Here is a 24,983-nt window from a genome sequence, read left to right as displayed (position 1 = left end):
TGTCAACCTTGATTAACAGATGTCTGAAACAGGAGGATTCAAGAAGAGTGAATGGATGTCACAGAGAGCTTCCTGGCTGAGATTGTCAAGGAGTGTACGAGAAGAGAGCTTGTGTAATCTAGCTCTGAGAGCCCTTTCAGGATCTGGAGCAGGATTAGCCAAGCTTCTTGAGTTCTTCCTAGTACACACCCTTGTAGAAGATGAAGGAAGTGGAGTCACCACTTGGACAAAAATCTAACGTAGACACATAAGTTAATATAATGAAAATGAGATGAAGATGAAAGGATCAAATGATGAGAAGAGATTGAAAGGATCAAGGACAAAAAACTGTCCCTGACAACGATGCTAAAAAATGTTGTCGCACAAAGTGTTTAGGCACTGCGACAACACTCAGAGTAAGGGATGTCACTCTAATCCTACTCTCTCTGTTTAGATTCTCTCCTAGACAAGTCAAGGGGAGTAGTCCTTGGGGTTAATGAATGAGGATAGCCTGTGAAACACAGGATTTAGGAGACATAAAGATGGACAACTTGACGAATGTAAACGAGTCCTCGTTAACTGAGATGGATAGATCTATAAAATAAGACACAACCACAAGATAAAAATGATTTTAGATCAGTGCCTTGTATTCAATTAACCATAAACTAGATAAAAACAAGTTATCTAGAGCAATTTATAAATGTGGCGAAAGTGACAATCATGAACGATTAAAAGTAAACGCCCAAAACTTTCTCATGCAAGACTTTCTAGCAATTAAACCCTATGAAGAATTATGAAATTTAAATGCTAAGCAATGATTCCAGATTTAAAATGATTTTCATTAATAACCCAGATCTAGAATTTATCTTTCTCCTATAGTCAATGATTTTAAAACATTAATCGTACTTGATAATAGAGAAATCACTACCACAAAAATTAAAATTTTACACTTTAACACATAAAAAGACACCAAGAAAATTTGGAATTAGAATTTAATTATCCCTTAGGTAAACTTTTTAACGTGTTAAGCTTATGAAGCAAAGTTAATGTGGCAAATAAATTTTTTTATGTGACCGAAAGTAAAGATCAAAAGAACCTAATTAAATTTAAAATTTTATGGGTCGTAGGCCACATAAAAAATTAATTTTCTATATGTGGAAGCTTAAATTTCTTTCGATTTATTTCATTCGCAATCAGAGTCAGCAAAATTTAATTTTTTTAATTTTCTTAATGTTTTAGATTTTTAAATTTGTTTTTAAAACAAAATCGAAATAATGAAAAATAAAAAATAAAAACATAAAAACCAAAGTCAAAAAAAAGAAAAAAAGAAAAAGGAAATGGAGAATCAACCAAAACAAAAAATCAAATTTAAAATAAAAGAAAAATGAATCCAAAAATTAACCGAAGTAAAAAATCAATTAAAATAAAATAAAAAAGAAACCAACTAAACCCTAACACATACATTAAACAATAAAACAAATGAAACAAAAAAATTGAATTTGTTAAAAGAAAGCAAAACTTAAACCTAATGTAAAGTTAAAAAGAAAAAAGAAAAAACGAAATGGACAAAACCTAACTCATCACAAAGGAAATCTCATTTTTTATGTTTGTGTGTAGTGTAGGTCGAGAGGAGCTTGACGATAGTAGGAGAAGAGGTAGTACGCAGGGATTGTTGCAGGTTTGAAGGAACAGAGCTGCGCGGGTTAAGAAGAGTAGAATGTAGGAGAAAAGTGGAAAGGAAGAGCTCGAGGGAGATGAGGGTTTGATGAAGAAGAAGAGGGCACGTGAAAGGGCAGCAGGTCTACGAGGACGCGATGGAGAAGGAAAGGGACACGGGCAACGTAGGGAGATGGAGAAGAGGATGAGGAGCCACGGAGAAGGGTTGCAGTTGCAGGTCGATGAGGGTTTGTTGTAGGAATGAAGCTCGAGGGATCCGCGAGTTTGAGAGAAACAATTACAGCGAAAGAGATGAGCAAGGGAGATGTGGATGGAGGTTGATGGAAAACGCAGGTAGCATCAAAGGGCTGTAGGTTTTTTCTTAAATTTTTTTTCGAAGTTTTCTAAAGCAAGAAGAATTAAAAAGAAAAACCGAAGCAGTAGTTCCAAGCAGCCAACGTTAGTTTCAAAAAACCCAAACTAAACCCAGAAAACAAATATCACATCAATATATTTTTTATGCTTTAGATTTGGCTTTGAAACCCTTGTAAAATTTCCAGATTTAAAATTTTAAAACCCTTGGACTGCAAAAAAGTTGAGTAAAATGTCTCTGCAAAATGATACTGAGGCCAGATCTTACCCTCTAGGGCCTAGATCTGGCTTCACCGAAAATTTCCCTTTAGATCTACAGCTGCAAAAAGAAAAACAAAACACCAAAAAATGATATATACAATGATAAAACTAAAAACCCCGAAAACCTAGATAAATAATTATAAAATTTACAAACTGCAGGCTCTAATCAGCCAGATCTATCATTATGATGCACAAAAATTAAAAGATTTTTTTAAATTTTAAAAGGAGGTGCTAACTCGAAACCCTCTGTGTATCACCAACAAAATCTTATGATATACCCGGAGCTAATTTAGTTGGGCTCTTTAGAAAACACGGATCGGGAGTTGGCTGGTTCAACTGAAAACTTCCCCTAACGCCCGAGGATCTAAAATCAAGATTTCGCTGCAAAACTCAATCCAACCATCAAAATAGAGTGAGAAAATAATAATAAAATTCAGACATATAGAGATATCTGCTATTACGTTCAATATTTAAATCATTATTTAAAGCCCCACGACTAAGCAAGATATCGGTACTCAAATCACTCTTCAAAAGCTATCATCAATGGCTTTAGAAAAAATTATGCATGAAAACAACACATCTTACAGTATTCCCATGAAGAGTAACATCAATATAATTTAACCCCAAAGTCTTTATTTATTATCCAGAAAAGATTACACAAGAGCTTCTTGATAAGCACACAACTCAAAGATCATATCGATTGACTGATAAATGACTTCCTATTTAAAGATAAATCCTCTAACGGTTAGTTCGAGTGATCCTCGTCAATACAATCTCGATCGTCAATGAAGATTAAAATTTCTTTTGATCTCATCCGTCGAAATATTTAAATAATTCGAGAAATTCGAAATTTTTCATTAAATGCATTTTAATTAACAAAAAAATAATTTTTTTGAGTTAATTTCCCAAAAAATTTGACTTTGAATTAACCCCAGGAATCAAAGGTTTAAAATTCAACAAAATAATTAATTTACCTTAGTCTCGGAACCTTTTAAAATTTAATTTTTTTAGGACTGACGAATTTTGGCTTTGGAGAATTTAGATTTACCTAACACCTAGAATTAATTAAATTTATGGCTTACGATTTTAATTAATTTTTGTCCAGAAAATTTAATTAATTAACCTATGAGGGGATAAATTATTTTTCCAACCCTCAAGACACCTTATATTATGATTTTCATATTTTTTACATCATTTGTGGGAAAACCCATTTGTAATAGACCCTCACAGACTACCCATTTCTGGGACACATATAATCCAGCAGACCAAGCAATTTGTAATAAAATAACCTAACCAATAGTTAGGATTATTCCCAAATCACTTTTACATAGATTCGATCTAGAAGACTAGGACTCACCTAAAATCCTAGAGACAAAATCCATTCCAGCTTTGGGGAAAGATTGGAGGGGAAAACTTTGCCAACAATTCGAGAATGGATTGGTGAGATGAAAAACCTCTTAGAATGGAGATCATCACTGGAAAGGTAGGTTTACTTAGGTCATTACATACATGACACAGGTCTGCTGAGATTATTTATATTATTCACATGCAGAAAGGGTTTACATAACATCTTGGAAATTAGGCTGATGATGATTGCTAGACAGCACAGACACATCGATCAGGCGCTATCCCTTTTGCAAAAAAAGGGGGTGTACTGCTATGAGTCGTTGACATATAGTGGTCAATAGACCTGTAGCAGGAAGAGGTGAGGCGAGCACTAGTAAAGACCTCCATCAGCGACAACAACAACAAAGGATGGAAAGGTGTGTAGGAGGAAGAAAATGTGGCCCTTGCAACAAAGGTTCCCAGTCGGGGACAAGGTTCACAGGGGGAGAAGAAGAAAAAGAAGGATCTATCTAAGGTCAAGTGCTTAAGGTATGGCGAGTTTGGCCACTCCAGTACTCAATGTCCTCAAAGGAAGAAGGACAAGCAGGAGAAGCAAGATCAGGTGGAAACATCTGCAGAGATAGACAAGTTATCCTCCAGGTTGGAGGAACATTTCACCATGATTACAGTTATACCTCCAGGAGTAAGGTGGGGCGATATGGAGCTTTAATCTCAGAGCAACACAAAGTTTTGGGCAAGGTCCCTTGAGGAGTGCATCGGATGATGTCTTCCTCGTGGGTCTTATCTTGCTACAAGGGCCCACAATATTAAGTAGTAGGTGGGGCAATGTCAATTGTTGCAGTGAGTTCTAGAGTGACAATTACAGACTAGTTGCAGTCAGGTGCTGAGGAGCGCAGGGAAATGTTGACAACAGATCTGGAAGCTTAGTGCAGAGTTAATAGCAGTGCAAATTTCCCAGTGGACAGTGAAGAGTCTAGTAGCAGTCAGATGCTCAGGAGATAATTGCAACACAAAGACATAGTTGATTCAGTATTTTGGATGCTTCTTAGTTGCAGTAGTTGTAGTAGCAGTAACAACAATTGGGAATGAGTTGCAGTGTAGATGCAGAGTTGGCAGCAGTACATGTCGTACAGTGCAATGTCAGCAGCAGCAGGTTGGTTCAACTACAGTTAGTGGCAGATGAATCTGTGTTAGCGCAGTAATTGGTGGACAATGGAAGACAACTACAATTGTCAGACATCAACGACGTGGTTCGAAGATGTTACAGAAACAGGTTGTTGTGACAGCTGTACAACATTAGTTGGAGAGAACACCTTCCTCGCTAAGAGGGAGTGTTAGTTTTTGTAGCATCAAATGTTGTTCTAGTCTCAAGACTTTGTGGAGAGGCTAAAGACATGAGTTCTCCAAAACCCAAAAATTGTTTATGGAAATTCCACCTACATATGGCTCAATTAAATTAATTGACCATAATTAAAAATTTCCTAAGTCTAACTTAGGAAGAATGGTTAATTAATAGGAATTAATTGAGAAAGGTGAGAATTATGTAGAAGCTCACATGGATCGACTTGGAGATGATCTCAACCATCATTAAGATTTAATCGTGGCTGTTGGAGTCCAAACTAGAGATTATAGGAAGAGGTTGATGGGTAGATGGAGATGTACACTTGGAGAAAGAGTTTCCTTGAGAAAATCGATTTTTCTGAGAGCAATGTTTTGCTGGAAGAGTTCGAGCCAGAGAGGGGACACAGAGACAAATAGGAGCAGAGATAGTGAGTCCAAAGGAAGTTTTATAGTTCCAGAGAGTTAGTGGCAGAAGGGCCATATTTCGCAGAGAGGCTGCGCAGATAGCTTCAGAGGGAGATCAATTTTGTTGAGAGGAAGGGTGATTCAATTGCAGTTAGTTTGAAAAATCTCCAGGAGACCAAGCAAGTCACTTCCAGAGGCAAAGTCAACCAGGATGTCATCTTTCCAGCAGTTCCAAGGCATAGCGAGTTAGAGCCTGCGCAGGCACTGCGTAGAGGCTGTACGAACAACTAGATTTTCCAGTTGTCGGAGCTGGATCGGGTGTGGTGTTGAGGTATTTGGGTCACAGATATTTTGGCCAGATTATTTTGCTGATTGGATTGCTAGTTGGGCATCCAAAGATTGTACTCGTAATTTCTCATTGTTGCTTAGTAATAAAACCCTTAGCTGCTGCACTGGTTTTCCCGCATTGGGTTTTTCTGAGGACATTTGCCGCAAAATAATTGTCATTTTTTTATGTGTGTGCCAATGTTTTCTCATTTTCTAGTTTATTTTCCACAACATTTATTTTTATTTGTGAAGAAATTGCAGTGTGATTTATTCGATACTAATCAAACAATTAATAAACTGAATAATCAATTAGGAGAATTATTCCAGTTGTTGTGTTTCAAGGAATTTTAACGCTAGGGTTTACAAGAATTTAGATATTAACATTTATCAACAATAAAATGTTAGAAACCCTAGAATCAAGACAATGAGCTTCCAAAACCCTAATCCAAATTGAGTCAATGATTGTATGTACCTCAAGGACTACTTACCTTAGTCCTATATGATCGCAATAAGTCTGCTGCAATGATTTCTTCAAACTACCACGAACATTCTAAAAATGTTGAGGTCAAGGTGTTCTTCCAAAGATATCGAGTTCAAGGACTACTTCAAGAATTTCTTCAAACATGCTTCCTTTCATTTGAATATGAATGCAATTTCGAATCCTTTCAGGTATAGCTCATTGTAGTTACAATTTCTGAACCATCTGAAGACTTTAAGATCATTGTTGAGTCATCATCTAGACTAAGGTGTCTAGTACTTCTTTCTAATCAAAATCATATTGTCATGTTGTATTATTATATTTTCCAAAATAAACTTCAGATTTTGTATCATGTATTCGCACCATAAGGTAAAGACTGTTATGTAACTTCCAAGGTGACTGTCATATTCATGTTAGGGTAGCTTCCAAGATTGTCTTTGAGGTTGCATCTATCGATCAACTGCCAAATATGTCAACAATATTGTGTAGGCTGAATGTCACTGCTGTAGTAGCTATGTGAAGTTCAATTTCTTCAGTGTTAGGAAAATCCGAATGTATTATTGTGCAAGGAGTAAAATATATCACTGTAGAAGTACAAGACTTCGTCTTCTTTCTTCACAGGATTCTTGGGTCCTTTTAAGATAACTGCAACTTTACCGTAGGTCTCTCAACTAGGCCTTCAATGCTTTTATTCAAACTCGGACTAGGTCTGTTCTTTTCACAAGCTATGAGAGCTAATTTTAGTCTACAAATTATATGACTTGGTTACCTATGCACAGAATTCGAATCTTTGAGGTGACTTGCACAAAATGTTGTAGGTTCAGGTCTTAAAGACAATTTTGAGACCTTAAACTTTGAGCATAGAACTTCGCTCTTTATCACAAGGGACTTGGCCTTGTTGAGGCTTAATATTTAGTCTTTCGGATCTCCAATTGAGGTTACTTGACTCCTCTTATAGGCTTAGGTTTGTGGCCCAATTGCGAAGGTATGAACTTCCAGAAAGTTGCTCTTATCATTCATCTATCCTTCTAGGGAACCCGACTTTCAATCTTCTTACAAACATTGATCTTCTAGTTGCCTTTTTCTTTTTACTCCTTTGCCTTAGCTTTGATACCATGTTGAAAAATCATAAAGGCAAACAAATTTTCTCATTTTGATAATTACTTGTGATTTCTTTATCAAATTATTATCTTCTTTAAGTTTTTCTTTTATCGTTTTATCATCATGCAACTACCAAAATATGAACATGTAGATCAAGGACACAAGATGTAGGCTCTCAGCCAGGGCAAAACCCCTCCATGAGTGGAAAACCCAAAAATCTCTTCTCTTCTTGAAGAACAAAATCAAATGAGACAACCAAGACCCTTTGTCCACGAGCAAGACTTTCCTCCATCCACGAAGTTAGCCTCCCAAGTTGATCAATTAAACACTAGCCCATTCCTTCATACGTCAAGACAATCTGCTCCTAAAAAACAAATCAAACAAGGTCTCTGCTCTATCGTTCTGAAGCTCATACTGTACCTTCGGCCCTACAACTTCACTATTCCTTTGCAAACTTCTTTTTGCACGTGTGACAGAGAGACCAAAATTCGATGCTTCTTCTTCGTTTGGTCTCCTTCATTTATGCAATGATAAGTCCTTTCTTCAATAAGCTTTTTGCACTCTTTTCTTGACTTGCCAGCTGCAGATCGAATCTTTCTTGTTTTCTCTCCAAACTAGGTTGAATGCTTTGCTATAAATAGTGGTTAGAAGCTGCTCGTTGAGGCTGACATGAACAGTGGGCAGGCCGACTTGATGGTGGAGGAGAAGATGACCCAATTACATAAAATTAATTTCATCTTTTTGATACAAAATGCCCAATAACGGTCTAGACCATAATGCCAAGGACATAGGCTCATGACTCATTCCTAGAAGCCTTTAATGGAGGCTTTGATCAAGAAATAAAATAATAAAGCATGAAACCCATGCTAAAATAATATTTTTTTTCTTTCTTTCTTTTTGACAAATACATTACATCACGACTCAAACACAATTATGAAGACCGATACTAGTTACATTTCTCAACACAAGTGCCCCTATCTGTGGCTCAACTATTTTTTCTGTCGTCGCATGATTTGTGATGATTTTTACGATAAAATCATGATTATTTTTCGGCAGGGAAAAATCAATGATTTCTACACGTGATTTTTTCAGTTGGGGTAAAAATTTGTGACATCACGATTTTTTCACGATGTTTGCAACGCTAGTATCACATCTCTTGTTGGCACCACAACAGGACCCAATTTCGACAACTTGAGTAGAATTTGAGGGCTTAGTTGTGGTGAAGGTATGGTGGCAAAAGAGGTCTTCCTTTGGTTTTATGGGATGTCTTCACAATGCCCAAGGTCGGGGGGGGGGGGGGGGGGGGGGCTTGGTTTGATTGATGTTGCATCATATGTTGGTATTTTGGTGGCCAAATGGGTGGTGTGGTGTTTGGCATCACTTGCTGTCAGCGTAGCGTATTAGCAGAGTTTGGGGTGCATTTGGTTTATGTGAATTTATTTCCACTCCCTATCTATTTTAGGGATAAGGTTCACTCATCTTCAAGGGTATTTGGTCAAGCTTGAAAGCTGTTGCAGGGTTGGTTTGGTGGAAATGGCATAATATGCAGTTGGTTGGGTTCTTGGTTCTTGACCGATTTGGAGCTTGGAGGGAGCAGGGCAATTGTATTTTGAAGGTTGTTTGCTTTCAGGAATGTAGATTGAACCAGAAGGATATCTTCTTCTCGTGGGATTTATGGGATTTTGATGCTCATTCCTGGGAGGAGTGGAGGACTTTTGCTGAGAAGTATGGACTTCTTACAATTAATTGTGTCTTAATGTTGGGGTTGTGAGCCCTAATTCTAGTGTCAGAGTTGTCAAGATGAACAATGTATCCCTGGTTGATTTGGAGGGACTGGTGTTGGAGTTTTGTTAATCTGCTTCTTCAGTATGACCTCTGTTGTTTGTACTCGACTCGATATCCGAGTTGTTCCCTTTGTCCAATTTTTAATACTTGATGGTTAGTATTGAGTCATTTTTACGTAGCGTTTAGACTATGAGGCTTTTGTATAAGTTGAGGGTTTTTTCATTGTTTTTTCGTAGCATCAGACAGGTGTTCTTGTCTCGACTTTGGTTAAAGAGCCTAAGAAGCACTAGATCTCCAAACCCTAGGAAAAGTTTCAGGAGAAAACACCTAGAGATGGCTCATTTAATTTAATTAATCAATAATTAAATATTTTCTAAGTCTAATTAAGGAAAAATGATTAACTAACAACAATTAATTGAGAAAGGTGAGAATTCTCTAGAAACTCACATGGATAGAGTTAGAGATGATCTTAGTCGTTGATGGGGATCTAATCATGGCCGTTGGTTCACCAACGAGAGATTATAAGAGCAATTCGATGGGTAAATGGAGAACACACTTATGAGGTCGAGTTCCTTGGAAGATTGAGCTATCCAGCTGCAACAACAAAGTAGGGAAAAAGAGTTCGAGCCAGAAGGGACGCGGAGACAAAGAAGGAGCATAAACAATGATTCCGAAGGAGTTTCCAGTTCCAGAGAGGCATCAACAAAGAGGCCGAGTTATTCCACTAGAGGCTGTGCAGGGACTGCACAAGCAACTTTAGTGTGGTAGTTTGATTTAGATGAGCAGGGGGTCGATTCAGTTGCCGAAGGCTAGGAAAATTTCCTAGAGGACCGGAGGATCACTTACAGTAGCAGTAGTAGGCAAAACAACTTGATCATAGGCAAATTCAGGTTGTGCGTGTGAGGGTTTGCGCAAGCACTGCGTAGGGGTCTGCGCAAGGGTTCTTAAGGGCCAGTTTTTTGAAGCAGGTTGTGTTGGGATTGCTCGTGGAGAGAGAGAAAATTATCTCTAATAATTTTGGCTAAATTATTTGCTGAGGATTGCCAGTTTTGGGCATCCAGATTGAACTCATATTTTCATTGTCGCATAATAATAATAAAATCCTCACCTGCTGCACTGGTTTTCCTACATAGGGTTTTTCCAAGGTCATTTGTCCAAAAATAACAATGTCATTTTATTATGTGTGTGCTCTATATTTCTCAGTGCCAATATTTTATTCTCTGCAATGTTTTTATGTCGAAACTTGCAGTTGTGATTTTATTCGTTGTTTGATGTAGCGAATAAACTACACGTAATTTTAATCAGTTAGAAGAATAATTTCCAGTTGTTGCAATATTGAAAATTTTACATGGTATCAGAGCAGTATTGAAGACAGATCAGAAGCTCAGAAGCAAGGAGGAAATTTGTGCAGGTTTAGAGGGAGTTCTGCAGCACAATTTATGGGTCTGTGCAGATAGCCAGCCAGGGAGCTCAAATTGTTGGGTAGAGAGTTCGATTTCTAGTTGCAGGAGTAGGAACGTTCGAACAAGCTCAATAGCAGTTCCGATGAGTAGATCAGGTATTTTCGTTGAGCAGATCTGGGTGCAGTAGGTTTGCAACAATTTTGTAGTAACTAGTTCAACGCAGGGTGGAAGAGAAATAATACATGAAATTATATTTAGGATGTCTTCAGTAAATTTTCCAGAATTCTCTAGTATGGCCATGAACGGATTCGATATTCAGGGGGTTACAAAATTGTCTTCCAGATTGGAGGACGAATTTGCTTGCTTAACTAGCTCAGCTTGATAGCGAGTCTGGTGTATAGACAGTGGAGCGTTAGCTCACATGACAAGAGAGAGAATATTTCTCTAGCTACAATGAGGAGGAGATGGACTTCCAGATAGCAATGGGAAATAAGAGAAAATGCACTCCAGTTGGTAGAGGTACCATTGACATTTAGAGGGATTCAAGAGCTAAGACTTGTGTTACAGATGTATTGCATGTGCTAGGATTGGGTGTGAACCTGATTTTAGTATCTTGGTTATAGGATAAGGGATATGATGTCCACTTTGTAGGGAAGAAGGTGTGCATCAAACATCAAAATTGGAAGAAGGTGAAATAGTTTGGGTTATGAAGCAATAGACTTTACAAGTTGCAATTTGACTCACTAATGGCACTAGTGAACAAGGGCAATAATAGTGGGAAAGACCTGAATGAGTTATGGCATAGGAGGATGGGACATTTACATCATGGAGCACTCAGAATGCTTAGGGAGAGTGTAACATGTGTTCCAAAATTAGGCACGAAACATCATGATGTCTGCAAGGGGTGCGTGCTTGGGAAGTATGCTAAGACAATATTTCCAAGAAGTGAAAACAAATCACATGGTGTGTTAAAACTTATACACTCAGATATATGTGGCCCTATGTCCACTAGATCTCTTGGAGGGTATGAGTACTTCGTCACCTTCATTGATGATCATTCTAGGAAAACTTGGATCTATTTTCTGAAGACCAAGGATGAGGTCTTCGATTTCTTCTAAGAGTTTAAGGCTTTGGTGGAGAATATGGCAGGAAAAAGGATCAAGGTGCTTCGCTCAGATTACGGAGGTGAGTAGACAAATAGTGACTTCGCAGCATTCTGTGCGAAGGAAGGCATCGAAAGGGAGTGGACAACATACAATCCACAACAGAATGGGGTAGCGAGTGGAAGAATAGATCTATAGTTGGGGCTGCAAAGGTGATGTTATATGATCAAGATTTGCCTAGGTTCTTATGGGCAGAAGCATGTAACATGGTTGTGTATATTCAGAACAGGGTTGTTGATAGGGCATTGGGGAAGATAACACCAAAAGAAGTGTTCTCAATGAAGAAGCTAGGAGTCAGTCACTTCAGGATCTTTGGTAGTATAGCTTGTTGCCATGTACCAGATGAGAAGCATACCAAGTTGGATCAAACTGCAGAAAGGGGATATTTCGTTGGGTAGAGCAGAACCTCTAAGGCATACGGGATCTACATTCCTGGTAGCAGGAAGATTATCGTGAGACGGGACATGAAGTTTATGGAGGACATGTTGAAGAAAGTGTAACTAGGTTCGGTCTTCATAATGACATGATCTTTGTAAATGATGTAATAAATTAGTTTTGTATATCTTGCTACACGGGTTTCATGAGCAAGTAGTGTCATTAGGTCAAAGAATTCTTCTTGATGTTATTAGGATTCTATTTATTTGTCAAAGAGTCATGTCATGTAATGAAAGCTCTTCTTGAGCCTATGTAAATGTAGACAAGTCCTCAAAGTTGTGTATCAGCCCTCCAAGACCAAGAAAAATCCTCCAAGAGCAAGCACACCGAAATCTGCAAGCAAAACAATGAAGAGATCTTAATGTCGGCTCCAAAAATGAATTAAAAGGAAATTATTGAATAAATGGAAGTCATGTCGGCTTGGGTAATAGTCACAACTGTCCATACGCTCACGTCGGCTCAAAATAGGAGCACTCACTACTATAAATACCCATCTAGGGTATCCGCAAATGCAAGTAGATCTCGGGTTCTTCTCTCTGAAATTTTGCATTTGAATAGAGGAATAGATCTGCACTACAGGCAGGCATACGGAGAAGGGCTTGACGACACCTCAGATGGGTTTAAGGTGTAGGCAAGCTATGAATAGAGGAGCATACAGGACTTCGACATACCATGATTGAAAGGTACAATCAAGACCAGATCTCGGATGAATGAGAGGACTTTGAATGGATGGATAGTCTCACTGTCTCGGATAGTACCACAGTCTTGATGAGCCGCAGTATTAATAAGGATAATCAAGTCTCGGATTCAGGACAGAGAAAGAGTATGACAATCTCGGCATGATTGTGACTCAGATCTAGCACCTCGGATGATCCAAGTAAGATCTCTGTTGCAATCTCAATGTACAACAGTAATGAGGGTTTCAAGAAGTAAGTCTGCGTTCTCGACATAACCATAACTGTCTCAGTCTTAAAATAGAAGATCACAATGACTTGCGTTCTCAACATACCCTTAGTAATGATATTCAAGAAACGCAACACATGATAATATCTCTGTAGTAGATATATCACAGTCCTAACAGATTAACAATGAAGAAGGATCTCTGCATTTCTAGTATGGATAGAATATGGATCATGAGCCTGATATCTCAGTGGCTTCATTGTGTTAATGATACTGATGTGAGTATACATCCTACACGAAAAGAACAACAAGTGAAGATGTAGCAGGAGTGTGATGGTAAGTAGAGATGATGATGATCTCAATGAAGATGAGAGTTCTCTGTGAAATGATGAAGAGGCTATAATGAAGATCTCAGTGATGCAACGGTAATGGCTTCAACAGTGTAACAATCATGACGATCTCTGCAGTGTTCGAGGAAGAGGATTGATGTCTTGGTCTTAGAGAGGCAGATTGTATCAAGGGTCATGGTCTTGGTATTTGTCAAGTGAATCTCCATAAGAAGAATTTTGCGTGGGTTTTCCTCTCCAAGAGGGAGAGGTTTTGGCCCTTGTAGAAAGCCAAATATTTGTGTTCTTGTCTCTTTTGTTTTTTGATAGTAGTTTGATGAAGCTAACATATACACACTAATAATGAAGGAAACATTAAGCTAAGATAAATTGTATAAATACTTCACAAATTGTTATCATGTAACGAAGAATCAACTTAATTTCTGAATGCCCTAGATTCTTCAACAGGGCAAAGGCTTAAAAAAATCTTGTAAGATGCCAGTAGGTGATCAGAGTGAGCCCGCAAAAGCTCCATTAGTTCAGCAGCAAGGGCAGCCGCTAGGACCGCCGCAAGCATAGTCACAGGGATCCAGTATAGTTACCAGTACATCCACGTCCTTAGGTACAGGAGATCTAGTAGTCCGCAACAGACAGAGGAACAGAGGCAGGATGAGGAGCTGGTTGATCATCCCACCACTAATGGTCAAACTAGCAAGGAAGTTCGTCAGACACAGAGGAGTTCAATGTAGATCCTAGGACGAACAAGAGAGAACACAGATAGCCAGACAGGCACCAAGAATTGGTGGCACAGGTTGTAGAACCTTCCAGCTATCAGGAGGTTGCACAACATCGAGTGTTGGTAGATGCCGTGTTAGAAGTGTATAGTTCCGTGTTAGAAGAGTATAGTTCTATCATGACGAACGATGTTTGGGAGGTGGTGCTGAGGCCCGAGGACAGGTCAGTTGTGGGCTGTTGATGGATCTATAAGATCAAGTATGCTACAGATGACATCGTGGAGAAGTACAAGGCTAGGTTCGTGGCAAAGGTGTATGCACAAAAAGAAAGGATAGACTATGAGGAGACCTTCACCCCAGTTGCCAGCTATACTTCTATCTGGTCAGTTATATCTCTAGCAAATGGGATGGCAGATTCACCAGATGGATGTCAAGACAACTTTCTTGAATGTGTTGATAGAGGAGGAGGTATATATAGAACAACCAGAGGGCTTCGAGACACATGAGAGGGGCACATATGTGTGCAGACTGAAGAAAGCTCTATATGGGCTCAAACAGGTTCCCAGGGCATGGTATTGTTAGAATGACAACTACTTGCAGTAGATGGGATTCATCAAGAGTGACGTTGATCCCAACTTTTACTATTTGATGGTAGAGGATGAGCATCTCATCCTAGTGTTGTATGTGGATGACCTCTTCTTGACAGGGTCATTAGGGCTCATAGAAGATTGCAAGAGGAACTTGGAAGTAGAGTTTGACATGAAGGACTTGGGGCTGATGCATTACTTTCTAGGCTTGGAAGTGTGGCAAAAGAACGGGGAGATCTTCCTTGGTCAAGGGAGATATGCTACAGAGATTTAGGATGCTGGATTGTAGACTCATGTCTATGATCACAAACTAGAGGAAGATCGATGCATCAAAGGACGAGGACGTTGACCCCACCTTGTATAGACAACTTATCGATTCCCTCATGTGTTTGGTCAACACTAGGCCAAATATCTGCTTCACGGTCAAAACTTAGTGATTTTATGGTGGGATCGAAGAGAGTGTATTGGACAATAACGAGGCACATTCTAAGGTATTTGCGCAACATGATTGAGTATGGGTTGAGATATACTCGAAGTGATGGTGTCAGAATATGTCGATTCACATATGCAGATTGGGTAGGCAATTCAGTGGATAGGAAGAGCACATTAGGGTGCTACTTCAGTGTTGGAACAAGGGTGGTATTCTGGTTCAGCAGGAAGCAAAAGTCAGTAGAAATGAGCTCTGCAGAAGAAGAGTATATGGCAGCTAGCACTGGCACGTGCAAAGCTATGTGGATTGGGAAGCTGCTGGTGAGCCTTTTCAGTCAGAGGATGGAGGCGACCAATATCTAATGTGATAATCAGAGTTGCATTAGGCTCTCTGAGAATCCAGTGTTTCATGATAGTTCGAAACACATAGACATTCGATACCACTTCATCAAATATTGTGTGCAATGTGGAGTAGTTCAGCTACAACATGTTTCCACATAAGAGCAGGTTGTAGATATACTCACAAAAGCTCTAGGGAGAGCTGAGTTTCTCTATTTCAGAGAGCAGATGGGTATAGTGGAAACCCTTTTCAGTAACAGGGACAAGAGTTTTATTTCTCGGTTGTAGTTGTTGCAGTAGCAACAACTTGAGATCAGTTGCAGTGCAGAGCACTGTTGGCAACAGTACATGTTTTACAGTGCAGTGTCAGTGACAACACAGATGCAGAGTTGGTTCAACTCAGAGTGGTGGATGAATTAGAGTTGTGCAGTGCAATGGTGGACAGTGGCAGATTGTCACAATTGTTAGACATCAACAACTTGTATGGAGGATGTTATGGAGACAGAGTGAGATAACACCTTCCTCGCTAAAAGGGAGTGCTAGTTTTTGTAGCATCAGACAGGTGTTCTAGTCTCAACTTTGGTCAGAGAGGCAAATAAACAATTGGTTTCCAAAACCCATAAAAAGTTTTAAGGAGAAAACACCTAGAGATGGCTCAATTAAGTTAATTAGTCAATAATTAAGTATTTCCTAAGTCTAGCTTAGGAAAAGTGATTAATTAACAACAATTAATTGAGAAATGTGAGAATTTTGTAGAACCTCATATGGATCGAGTTAGAGATGATCTTATCTGTTGATGGGGATCTAATCATGGCAGTTGGTTCACCAACGAGAGATTATAAGAGCAACTCGATGGGTAGATGGAGAACACACTTGTGAGGTCGAGTTCCTTGGTAGATCGAGCTATCCAGTTGCAACAACAAAGCAGGGAAGAAGAGTTTGAGCCAGAAGGGACGCAGAGACAGAGAGGGACCAAAGACAGTGATTCCGAAGGAGTTTCTAGTTCCAGAGAGGCAATAACAAAGAGGTCGAGTTATTCCACTAGAGGCTGCATGGGGACTGCACAAGCAAAATTTAGCATGGCAATTTGATTTGGTTGAGTAGGGGGCCAGTTCAGTTGCCGGAGGCCAGGAAAAATTTCCAGAGGGCCGGAGGATCACTTCCAGTAGCAGTAGTAGGCAAAATGTCTTGATCAGAGGCAAATTTAGGTTGTGCGTGAGGGTCTGTGCAAGAACTGCCCAGGGGCCTGCACAAGGGTTCTTGAGGGCCAGTTTTTCTGAAGCAGGTTGTGTTGGGATTGCTCATGGAGAGGGAGAAAATTATCTCTAATAATTTTGGCCAGATTTTTTGTTGAGGATTGCCAGTTTTGGGCATCCAGATTGTACTCATATTATCACTGTTGCATAATAATAATAAAACCCTCATCTACTGCACTGGATTTCCCAATTGGCTTTTTCTGTGGACATTTGTCCAAAAATAACAGTGTCATTTTATTGTGTGTGTGCTCTATATTTCATAGTTCCAGTATTTTATTTTCTACAACGTTTTTATGGTGAAAATTGCAGTTGTGATTTTATTTGTTGTTTGCCGTAACAAATAAACTGCACTTAATTTTAATCAGTTAGAAGAATAATTTTCAGTTGCTGCTAGAGAGTTTGAAAATTTCACATTATCAAGGGATCCCATCTAAGGCCAGGTTGGCCAAGAGGGGTTTCTTGGATGGCCTTTGTCTAGTTTGTTAGTGCTTGGAGACCTTCAGGCATATTTTTTGGGAGTGTTGGTTTGTCAAGCACTTCTGAAGTTGATTTGAGTATCACCATTCTATGCTGCTGCAGGGCAGGGTGCATTGACATGCTGCTTTGTTTAGGGATTACTGTGCTGTTGTTCACGATGCTTTCTCTGGCCTTTGGTTGTGTGTGTGGGTGATGGTGTTATCTGTGTTGTGGAAACTCAGGTGTAAGTTTGTTTTTGACTAGGAGATTAGCTCTTTGTCTGCTTTCAGTTCTTTGTGGAAGAATGAGCCAGCAGGGCCCTTGTTGGTCAATGTTGCGTAATCTTTGGATTATATAGAGTATCCTGCTTTTATGCTTTAGTAGCTCTGAGGAGGAGGTTATGAAGTTCATTGTATATATCCTTCCACTTTTTGCTTCTCCGATTGTAAATATTTTATATAAATGTAATATGTATTCCAAGAAAAAGAACTGTTAGATTTATGATTTGCAAGAGTATACGCATTAAACAGAGCTGAGACGACAATTCAAGAAACATTTTCCTGTATCCCAGTTAATTAAGATGTACTGTCCTGCCATGTAGATCTTATTAAATAACTGAAGTAGATAAGATCCAGGAAATGTGGTACAGAGTAAATTGTTAATGCTGCACCATTTTAATGCTCTCAGGTCGACATGTAGATGCTTTAATTTGTTCTTTGTAAATTATATAGGTTACAAAGTAATGCCATACACAGCTAAATGTTGATTGCCAGACTCAATTCAATTGGATATCTCTTCCATGTACGTTGTGTTAAGAAGTAGCAAAATGATTTGTTTAGTTATTGTGCAAATTGTTAGTAGGATATAAAATGACGGGGACTTCTTATTTCACCTGTTTATTATCCCTCTCTGTTGCAGTACTGCAACAGGCTATTCTGTATATCTTGATTATCTAATTAGTTTGTCATGGGGAATCTTGAAGGGCTGTAGCTTGTAGCTGAAATTACTGTTTTTTTTTTCTTAGGTGGTATTGATGGGCATGTATATGTGAGCCCATTGTTTTGCCAGGAAATAAAATTGTCTTCTTCAACAGTATTGTGTAAGCTTGGGCAGCCTATTTTGGCACTTCTTGCCATCCATTCAGGATACAAGTCTGGAGTTCTCAAAAATGACATTTCAGAAAAGCAGCCAGAGAGAGAGCACTTGGAAGTGAGAGATACTCTTTTAATAGTAGGTCAATATGGTCGCATTGTGGCGGTTTCTTGTAATAACGAGTTTGAGGATAATTCATGTTTTATCTCAAGATCATCTAGTAAACAAAAAGCATTATTTGAGATTAACCTGGACAGATGCAATTTTGATATTCGTGAATGGGAGGTTCAGGCACCACTAATATCAGTTTGTATGTTGGGTTCCCAACATCTATGTTACTGTGCTGGATCTGAAGCTTTCATTTCATTGCTGTTTGAAGATAGAGATACACAGAAGTCTGTTGGCATGGTTACAGAAGATATGCCAAATCAAGGTGCAGAGTATGGAGTTGTTTTGAGATGTCAGGATGCAGTACAGACCAATGCTCCTAAAAATGATTTGCAAAGGGCAAGGTATATTTTGAAAGAAATTCTGCTTCCCAAGAAAATACCAGTTGCAGAATCCCTAATTGGTGTCACTGGAAGGGACCTCTCTGTCTCCAACATAAGGGGGAGACCTCTGGTGGTGCTGACAGCTCGAGGGCGCATTTTGGGTGTTGAAATAGCTCATTATGTACGAACTCATGAGGGATGTTACACTGGATCAATGCCAAAAAAGACTTGGAGAACTTGGGACTCAAACATGGATGACCATGTGAAGGTAAATGAAACAGTTGCATCTTAATTAAATTTTTCCCCATTTTTGAGAGCCTTGCTTTTTCAATAATTGCTTTCCAAGTTTTCTGTTTTTATTACTTTGGACTTTGCATTGATACTCTTGCAGAAATTGATAAACATCATTGATGATATCTCAAGATCTGCCAGTTATATTCAGAAATGCAACCAAGCATTGAATCTTGCTATTACTGAAATTGCAATTGCTTTGAAAGTTGCATCTTCAATATTAACTGATCCAAATAGGGATTGGTTGCTCAGGCCAAGTACGCCAAACAGCACATATGTCAATAGTACACGACTATCAACAAGATGCAGTATGAAGGTCACTCCTTTTCCTGTCATGCTTGTCTCATCAAGTACACTAGCTTTTGAGGACTTCCCAGGCAGTTCAGAAATAAATTCTGTTGAAAATTTTCTTCAAACGCACATCTGTCTACCTGCAAGGATAAGTGTAACTCTGTACAATTGCACTACTTATTCGCTGTCTTCACATTGGACTTTAGTATTGGAGCTTCACAATACTGGTGTAAAAAATGGTACAACCACCACATATTCTAGTATAATCAACAATGGACTTGGTTTAGCTCATGATGCTCAATGTATCATTGAGTTGGATGTGAAACTCCCCAGCTTGCACTCTGGATCAGTAAGTGTATTCACATATCTTTGCCATGTCCATGACTACCATGAACTTCTCCATGAACAGTCTTCTAAAGACCAAGGGGAGAAAACAAGCACAAACCATCTTCGAGGTTTAACATCTGTTGATGATTCAAGAGTTGATGAATTTATTGATACAATTTCCCTTGAGGAGGTTCAAAGCACACCAGTAGTGAGCACTATGCCATTAGATCCTTTTGGATCTATATTTATTCCTTTGTCACAACATAGAATAGACATTTTGTCCCTTGTAAGTCAGCCAGCTCAGAAGTTTCATCATACTGTTAAGGCATGTCATCTTAGTGATAAGTCTTCTGCATTCAATGCTAATAGTGTCACAAGTAAAGTTTACTATGACAATGTTCGAGGAGCTTTTTCTGGCACATTGAATGTCTCTAGTGGGACAAGTAAAAAACATCCAAGGACGGCTGCGGATGCTCTTAAAATATGGAAGGAACTTCTGCTTGATGACGTGGTGGAGAAAGGAATCCTATCAAAGGTACTTATTGTCAAATTCATCAATGGTAATACTGAATTCCTCCATTCTTATTTTATTGAATTTATAGAAGACTTAATTTGATGAAGTGCTGAGGATATGGTGATACGTAGCCTAGTGAAAATGTATTATATATGTGCTTTATTTATTTTGTATTTTTGTACACTTTTAAACTTTATGTTGTCACTTGGCTTAACTTGGTTCAAATTGATCACCCATCTACTTCATTATATTTTATTGGATACTTGGTCAAACTGATCGCTATCATACAGTTTTCTAATCCCATATATATCTAATGCAAATAAGTGGACACCATTTGTAAAATTCAAACAATCCTTTCTTACACTTGTATACATGCTTTTTATGTTTAGCAATATGTGAGTGTCTTTGGCATTGCCGTGATTTTGTGATAATATCAATATTTGAAATAATTGATAATTGGAAAGGAATTCTATGTCAAATATGCTGGAATTGTTATTTTTATCACCTTCCTAGCACATGGTATGAGTGTTGGAATCAATGTGCTATTGGGCATTATTCATAATAAAACATAACTTTCCCATAGCTTAGCCATAACCTCATTCATAAACCCAAGCATCAATAACACATAAAAGTGTTAAATTTCTAATACCAACCAGATTTATTTTCTCACAGCAATTTAATTTATCTCCAGTTTATTATTTATTTATCCAACTAATAATTGAATCACCGAAAAATAGAATCACTGGTATCTTCTTTTAACTTCTAGAATTAAAAATATGCAGCGGAAATAAACTAGAGAGATCAAACCCACAAACAATTCTCCATCATGTCATTATCTGGAAAATCCATGTTTTTCGATCCAAAAAGATACAAGGAGAAATACAATCTGGAACACGCAACTCGGCTCCTTCAGAATGAATTTGGCTCAAGTAAATTGGCCTCAAGGAAATATGCATCTAGATGAAATTACTCTGAAGAAATTGACACCCAGCAATTAGATCTGTGCCTTGCCACTAATGTGCACTGAAAAAACTCAGCACTCCAGCAACTCGGCCTCCTCCAGACAACCTCGTTTTCCTTCCGGAAACTCAGTTCTTCGATCTCCTCCAACTCAGCGATCTTGGATTCGCTCAAACCTACTTGCACTTCTCCTCTGTGCATTGGTCACTGAGCCACTGGCAATGCAGAGAAAATTGTTCTCTTGTGATGACTCACAAACTTGTGCTCTTTGTTGTGTCTTCACCTCCATCATTGGCCATCATTTATAATCTTCATTGAATCTAAATCTCGAACCCTAATCTCTCCTCTAGAAACATATTGAAGATTACTTCTAGAAACATCTTGAAGATCAACGGTTGAGATTATTTCTAAGTCACTTAAATAATTAAATTATTTATCCTTAGAAAGTAACCCAATTGTTCACAATAATTACTTGACTTTAATTATTGTACTTTTCCCAAGCTAAACTTAGGAAAGAAGACATAAATCACTAGAAGAGGAAAATAATGTCTTCCACATGCTAAGACACCAAGCAATTGTAGAAGACCTTTCGATGCTACTCACATCAACACTCCCTTCTAGCAAGGAAGGGATTCTCCACCACCCCCAATTGATCCCAGTACTTCACAAACATTCCCTTCACTGGAGGCTTCGTGAGAATATCTACCCCCTGCTCTTCTGTAGAAATGTACTACAATTTCACAACAACCCTTTGGACCCTATTTTTGATGATGTGATATATGATCTCAATATGCTTGGATCGATCATGAACAAGGTTGCTTGGGAGTGGGAGCGAAGTGGGAAGCGGGATTGGGGAGTGACATTTTATAAAGCTCTCAGGTTGGGAGAAAATCAGAGCGAATTTTTAATTTTTTATATAATATGTATTGTTATATATTTTGATGCATATATGTCAACAAAAGCATGTAGAATGATGAATTAGATATAAAAAGCATAAAAACATGGATTAAACCATATAACTTCAATTATCTAGAAGTTATAATCTTCATCAACCACATGTCCACAAGTTACAAGTTTTCATTTATATAGCATGTAAGGGTGCACATGACCAAAATAACCTTGAGTGCAATCCATCTCTGAACCGAAAATACATCAATAAATCAGCTCTAGATGGGCTCTAGCATCCAAAAAAATCACGCTACAACAAATATCAACATATCATCAAAATCATTGTCTATCTTGAGATCTTTCTTATAATATCATCCTCTAAGCAATTAACATAAGATAGAAAAAACGTAGTATGTCAAGTCAAGATTTTGTTTGAGTGATGGGTGCATTTTAGTAGGGTCATGATAGAGTTCGACTACCATTGTAACTAACATCAAGGTACATAGAGGGCTTCGTGCTCTTTATTAAATATGAGTTCGATACCCTAGTACATGACAAAATCCAATGGAAACATTGCAATGCCCCCAATCTTGAAAAATTAACTATGTTGCCAGGAAACGTGGGTGCGGGGACGGGGACGGGGACGGGGACGGGGACGGCATTTTTGGAAACAGGGTGCTTGGGTTCGTCGGGTAATATAATAATATTAAATTTTAATAATTAAATTTTATAAATTATAAATTTATAATTAATAATATATATGAAATTTGAATTTGTATATTTTTTCAACTTTAAACAAGAAAACTTTAATGATAATCATTTAAACATGCACATCATTGAACATTCAACATTGACATTGATATTTCAAAATTTATCACCAAAACACTGTTCTTTTGAATTTTTTCCGTGTAACCATGACACTGTGACAGCTATGTGAGAGAGCTCAAGGCTACTACTAAAACTGAAAATTCAAAATAATACTAGGATAAATGCTAGACTCAGCTATTTTGGTGAAACTTGGGACAGATTTTGTCACACACAGGCTTTAAAATAACTATGCAACTTAGGTTCATTTGCAAGGATGCCTATCAATGAATTAGGCTGTGGTTGTACAGACCCTTCCTCCTACACAGCCAAGGAGTGTTAGCATTTCTGCCTCCTGCTCTAATTTCAAGATAGCTTCTCTCCTTATTGAAATTGCTCATTCTGCCTGGAGCTTGAGCTTGTAACTTTGCTTTGAATGTTTAGTCTCTCCCATATAAAAACACAATTTTTTCATAGGAGATTCTTCTCAACTTGATAGTGGTCTAGAATTTTCTTGATGTCTAATCATCCACCTGCCCCATGCATGGTGTGCTCTGTGGTAAAGCAATCCCAAAAACAATGGCAGCCTTACCCTTCCACAAAACACGCTTATCAGTCTTTGTTTCCCAATAAAATGCACAACAGCCATCTGATGGCTTGAGGGATAGTTTGTCTTTGAGTGTGAAGCTCTGCCTGAATATTAATTATATAAACATAAAACATCTTCGCAGTTTTTAGAGATTACTTGGTGTAAAAGTCTGTAGAGACCATATATGATTTAGGCATATTTTCCTAGTTTTAATCTTAACATGATGTTATCAGAATGCTGTGAGAAATTGGTAGATTTTGATACTTAATTTAGCCATTGTCCAAAATAGCCCTTCGCCATTTAACAGCATCAGCTGATTACAACTTATGGCTAGTCTCAATCCTACTTTCTATTTGACCGAAAATGTCTGAACCTGTATGTGTGCATTTACAGTTTATAGTTTGATGGTTATTTGGCTCGGGAATGAATGTTTCATTCCAAATTGATTTACAAGAATTCTTAAAAAACAAGACTTGTAAAAAACTTAAAAAACCGGGTGCGGGTACCCGTGCAACACAGGTTTTGATGGTAAGGACCGTGGAAGAATGTTTCATTCCAAATTGATTTAAAAGAATTGATTTAGGTTTTTTTAGGTTTTGTTATAAGTTTTACCTTTGTTATAAGTTATTTTTTAAATTTCAATAAAAAAAATTATTTGAAAATTAATTTTTTAATATAGTTTTTTTATGAAGAACCCAAAGAACCCGAAGAACCCAAAGAACCCAACCCGAAGAACCCGAAGAACTCGAAGAACCCAAGAACCCAAGCACCCGAAGAACCCAAGAACCCAAGAACCCGTTAAAGGAAAAGAACCCAATTTTTTTTTTTTGAAGAACCCGGTTCTTCTGGGTTCGTCTGGGAAGAACCCGTACCCGAATCCGGTACTTGGGTGCGGGAACTCGGGACGGGTTCGAGAACCCCACCCCCGGGTGCGGGTACCCATGCAACACAGAAAATTAATAAGTCTGCTGGATTTTGAGCAAGATCTAAAATTCTACATTCTCCATATGAAATCCAATGAGGTGAGAACCACTCTCAAACATCCTAAGTCATTTCATTGTAATGTTAAAAATTTAAGTAAAAGGATGAAAATGAAAGATAAAGGAGAGCACCACTTTTACTTTAAAAATTTAACATTACCGTGAATTGCATATCAATATTAGGGCCATAGGCTTGAATATTAGGCTACCCTACTCAAATCTCTTGTTTCTTTGAATTTTTTTTGCATTTGGAACATCTTTGTGAATCTTTTTTTTGAAAAAAAGCTAGGTAGCAATTTTTTTTTGTGGGAGCGCGCTTCGGGAGTGGATTCGGGGGGGGGGTGCTCCCCCACAACCTTGATCATGAACACAAGATTCTCAAAGAGCTTAATGCAACTCAGATTATCACAATGGATCATTGTTGGCCCCATCTGCAGATCAAATAATTCGACAAGCATCTTGAAGCCACACTGCCTCACAACTCGCCATACTCGCTGGCATGTACTCTGCCTCTGCTGAACTGAGTACCAATGTTATGAATAAATATAGATATAAATAATGTAAATATAAATAATAGTAACACATCATAAGTGATGGTTAATTAGTAATTAGTTAATGAAGAGGTATGTCCCTAAGGACATGATTGTTCACAAAGGGACCCTACCTAGGGTATATA

General features: G+C 38.3%; 1 protein-coding gene across 2 annotated transcripts in view; it reads left to right on the top strand.

The window, feature by feature from the left end:
* LOC149242043 (uncharacterized) overlaps positions 1 to 24,983 on the top strand; it is a 285,674-nt gene that overhangs the window by 154,083 nt on the left and 106,608 nt on the right. The window contains exons 5-6 of one of the 2 annotated variants that reach the window (XM_089374136.1): positions 18,105 to 18,931; positions 19,055 to 20,107. In XM_089374136.1, coding sequence (XP_089230262.1) covers positions 18,105 to 18,931; positions 19,055 to 20,107 — 1,880 coding nt within the window. Of the gene's footprint in view, positions 1 to 18,104; positions 18,932 to 19,054; positions 20,133 to 24,983 lie in introns of both variants that reach the window. The other variant, XM_089374137.1, reaches the window with a different exon arrangement.

Source organism: Pinus tabuliformis, chromosome 8 (assembly GCF_031772625.1).
Source record: "Pinus tabuliformis cultivar Carrire ecotype Pingquan chromosome 8, CPIR1, whole genome shotgun sequence".
NCBI lineage: Eukaryota > Viridiplantae > Streptophyta > Pinopsida > Pinales > Pinaceae > Pinus > Pinus tabuliformis.
This window is presented reverse-complemented; position numbering and strand designations above follow the sequence as displayed.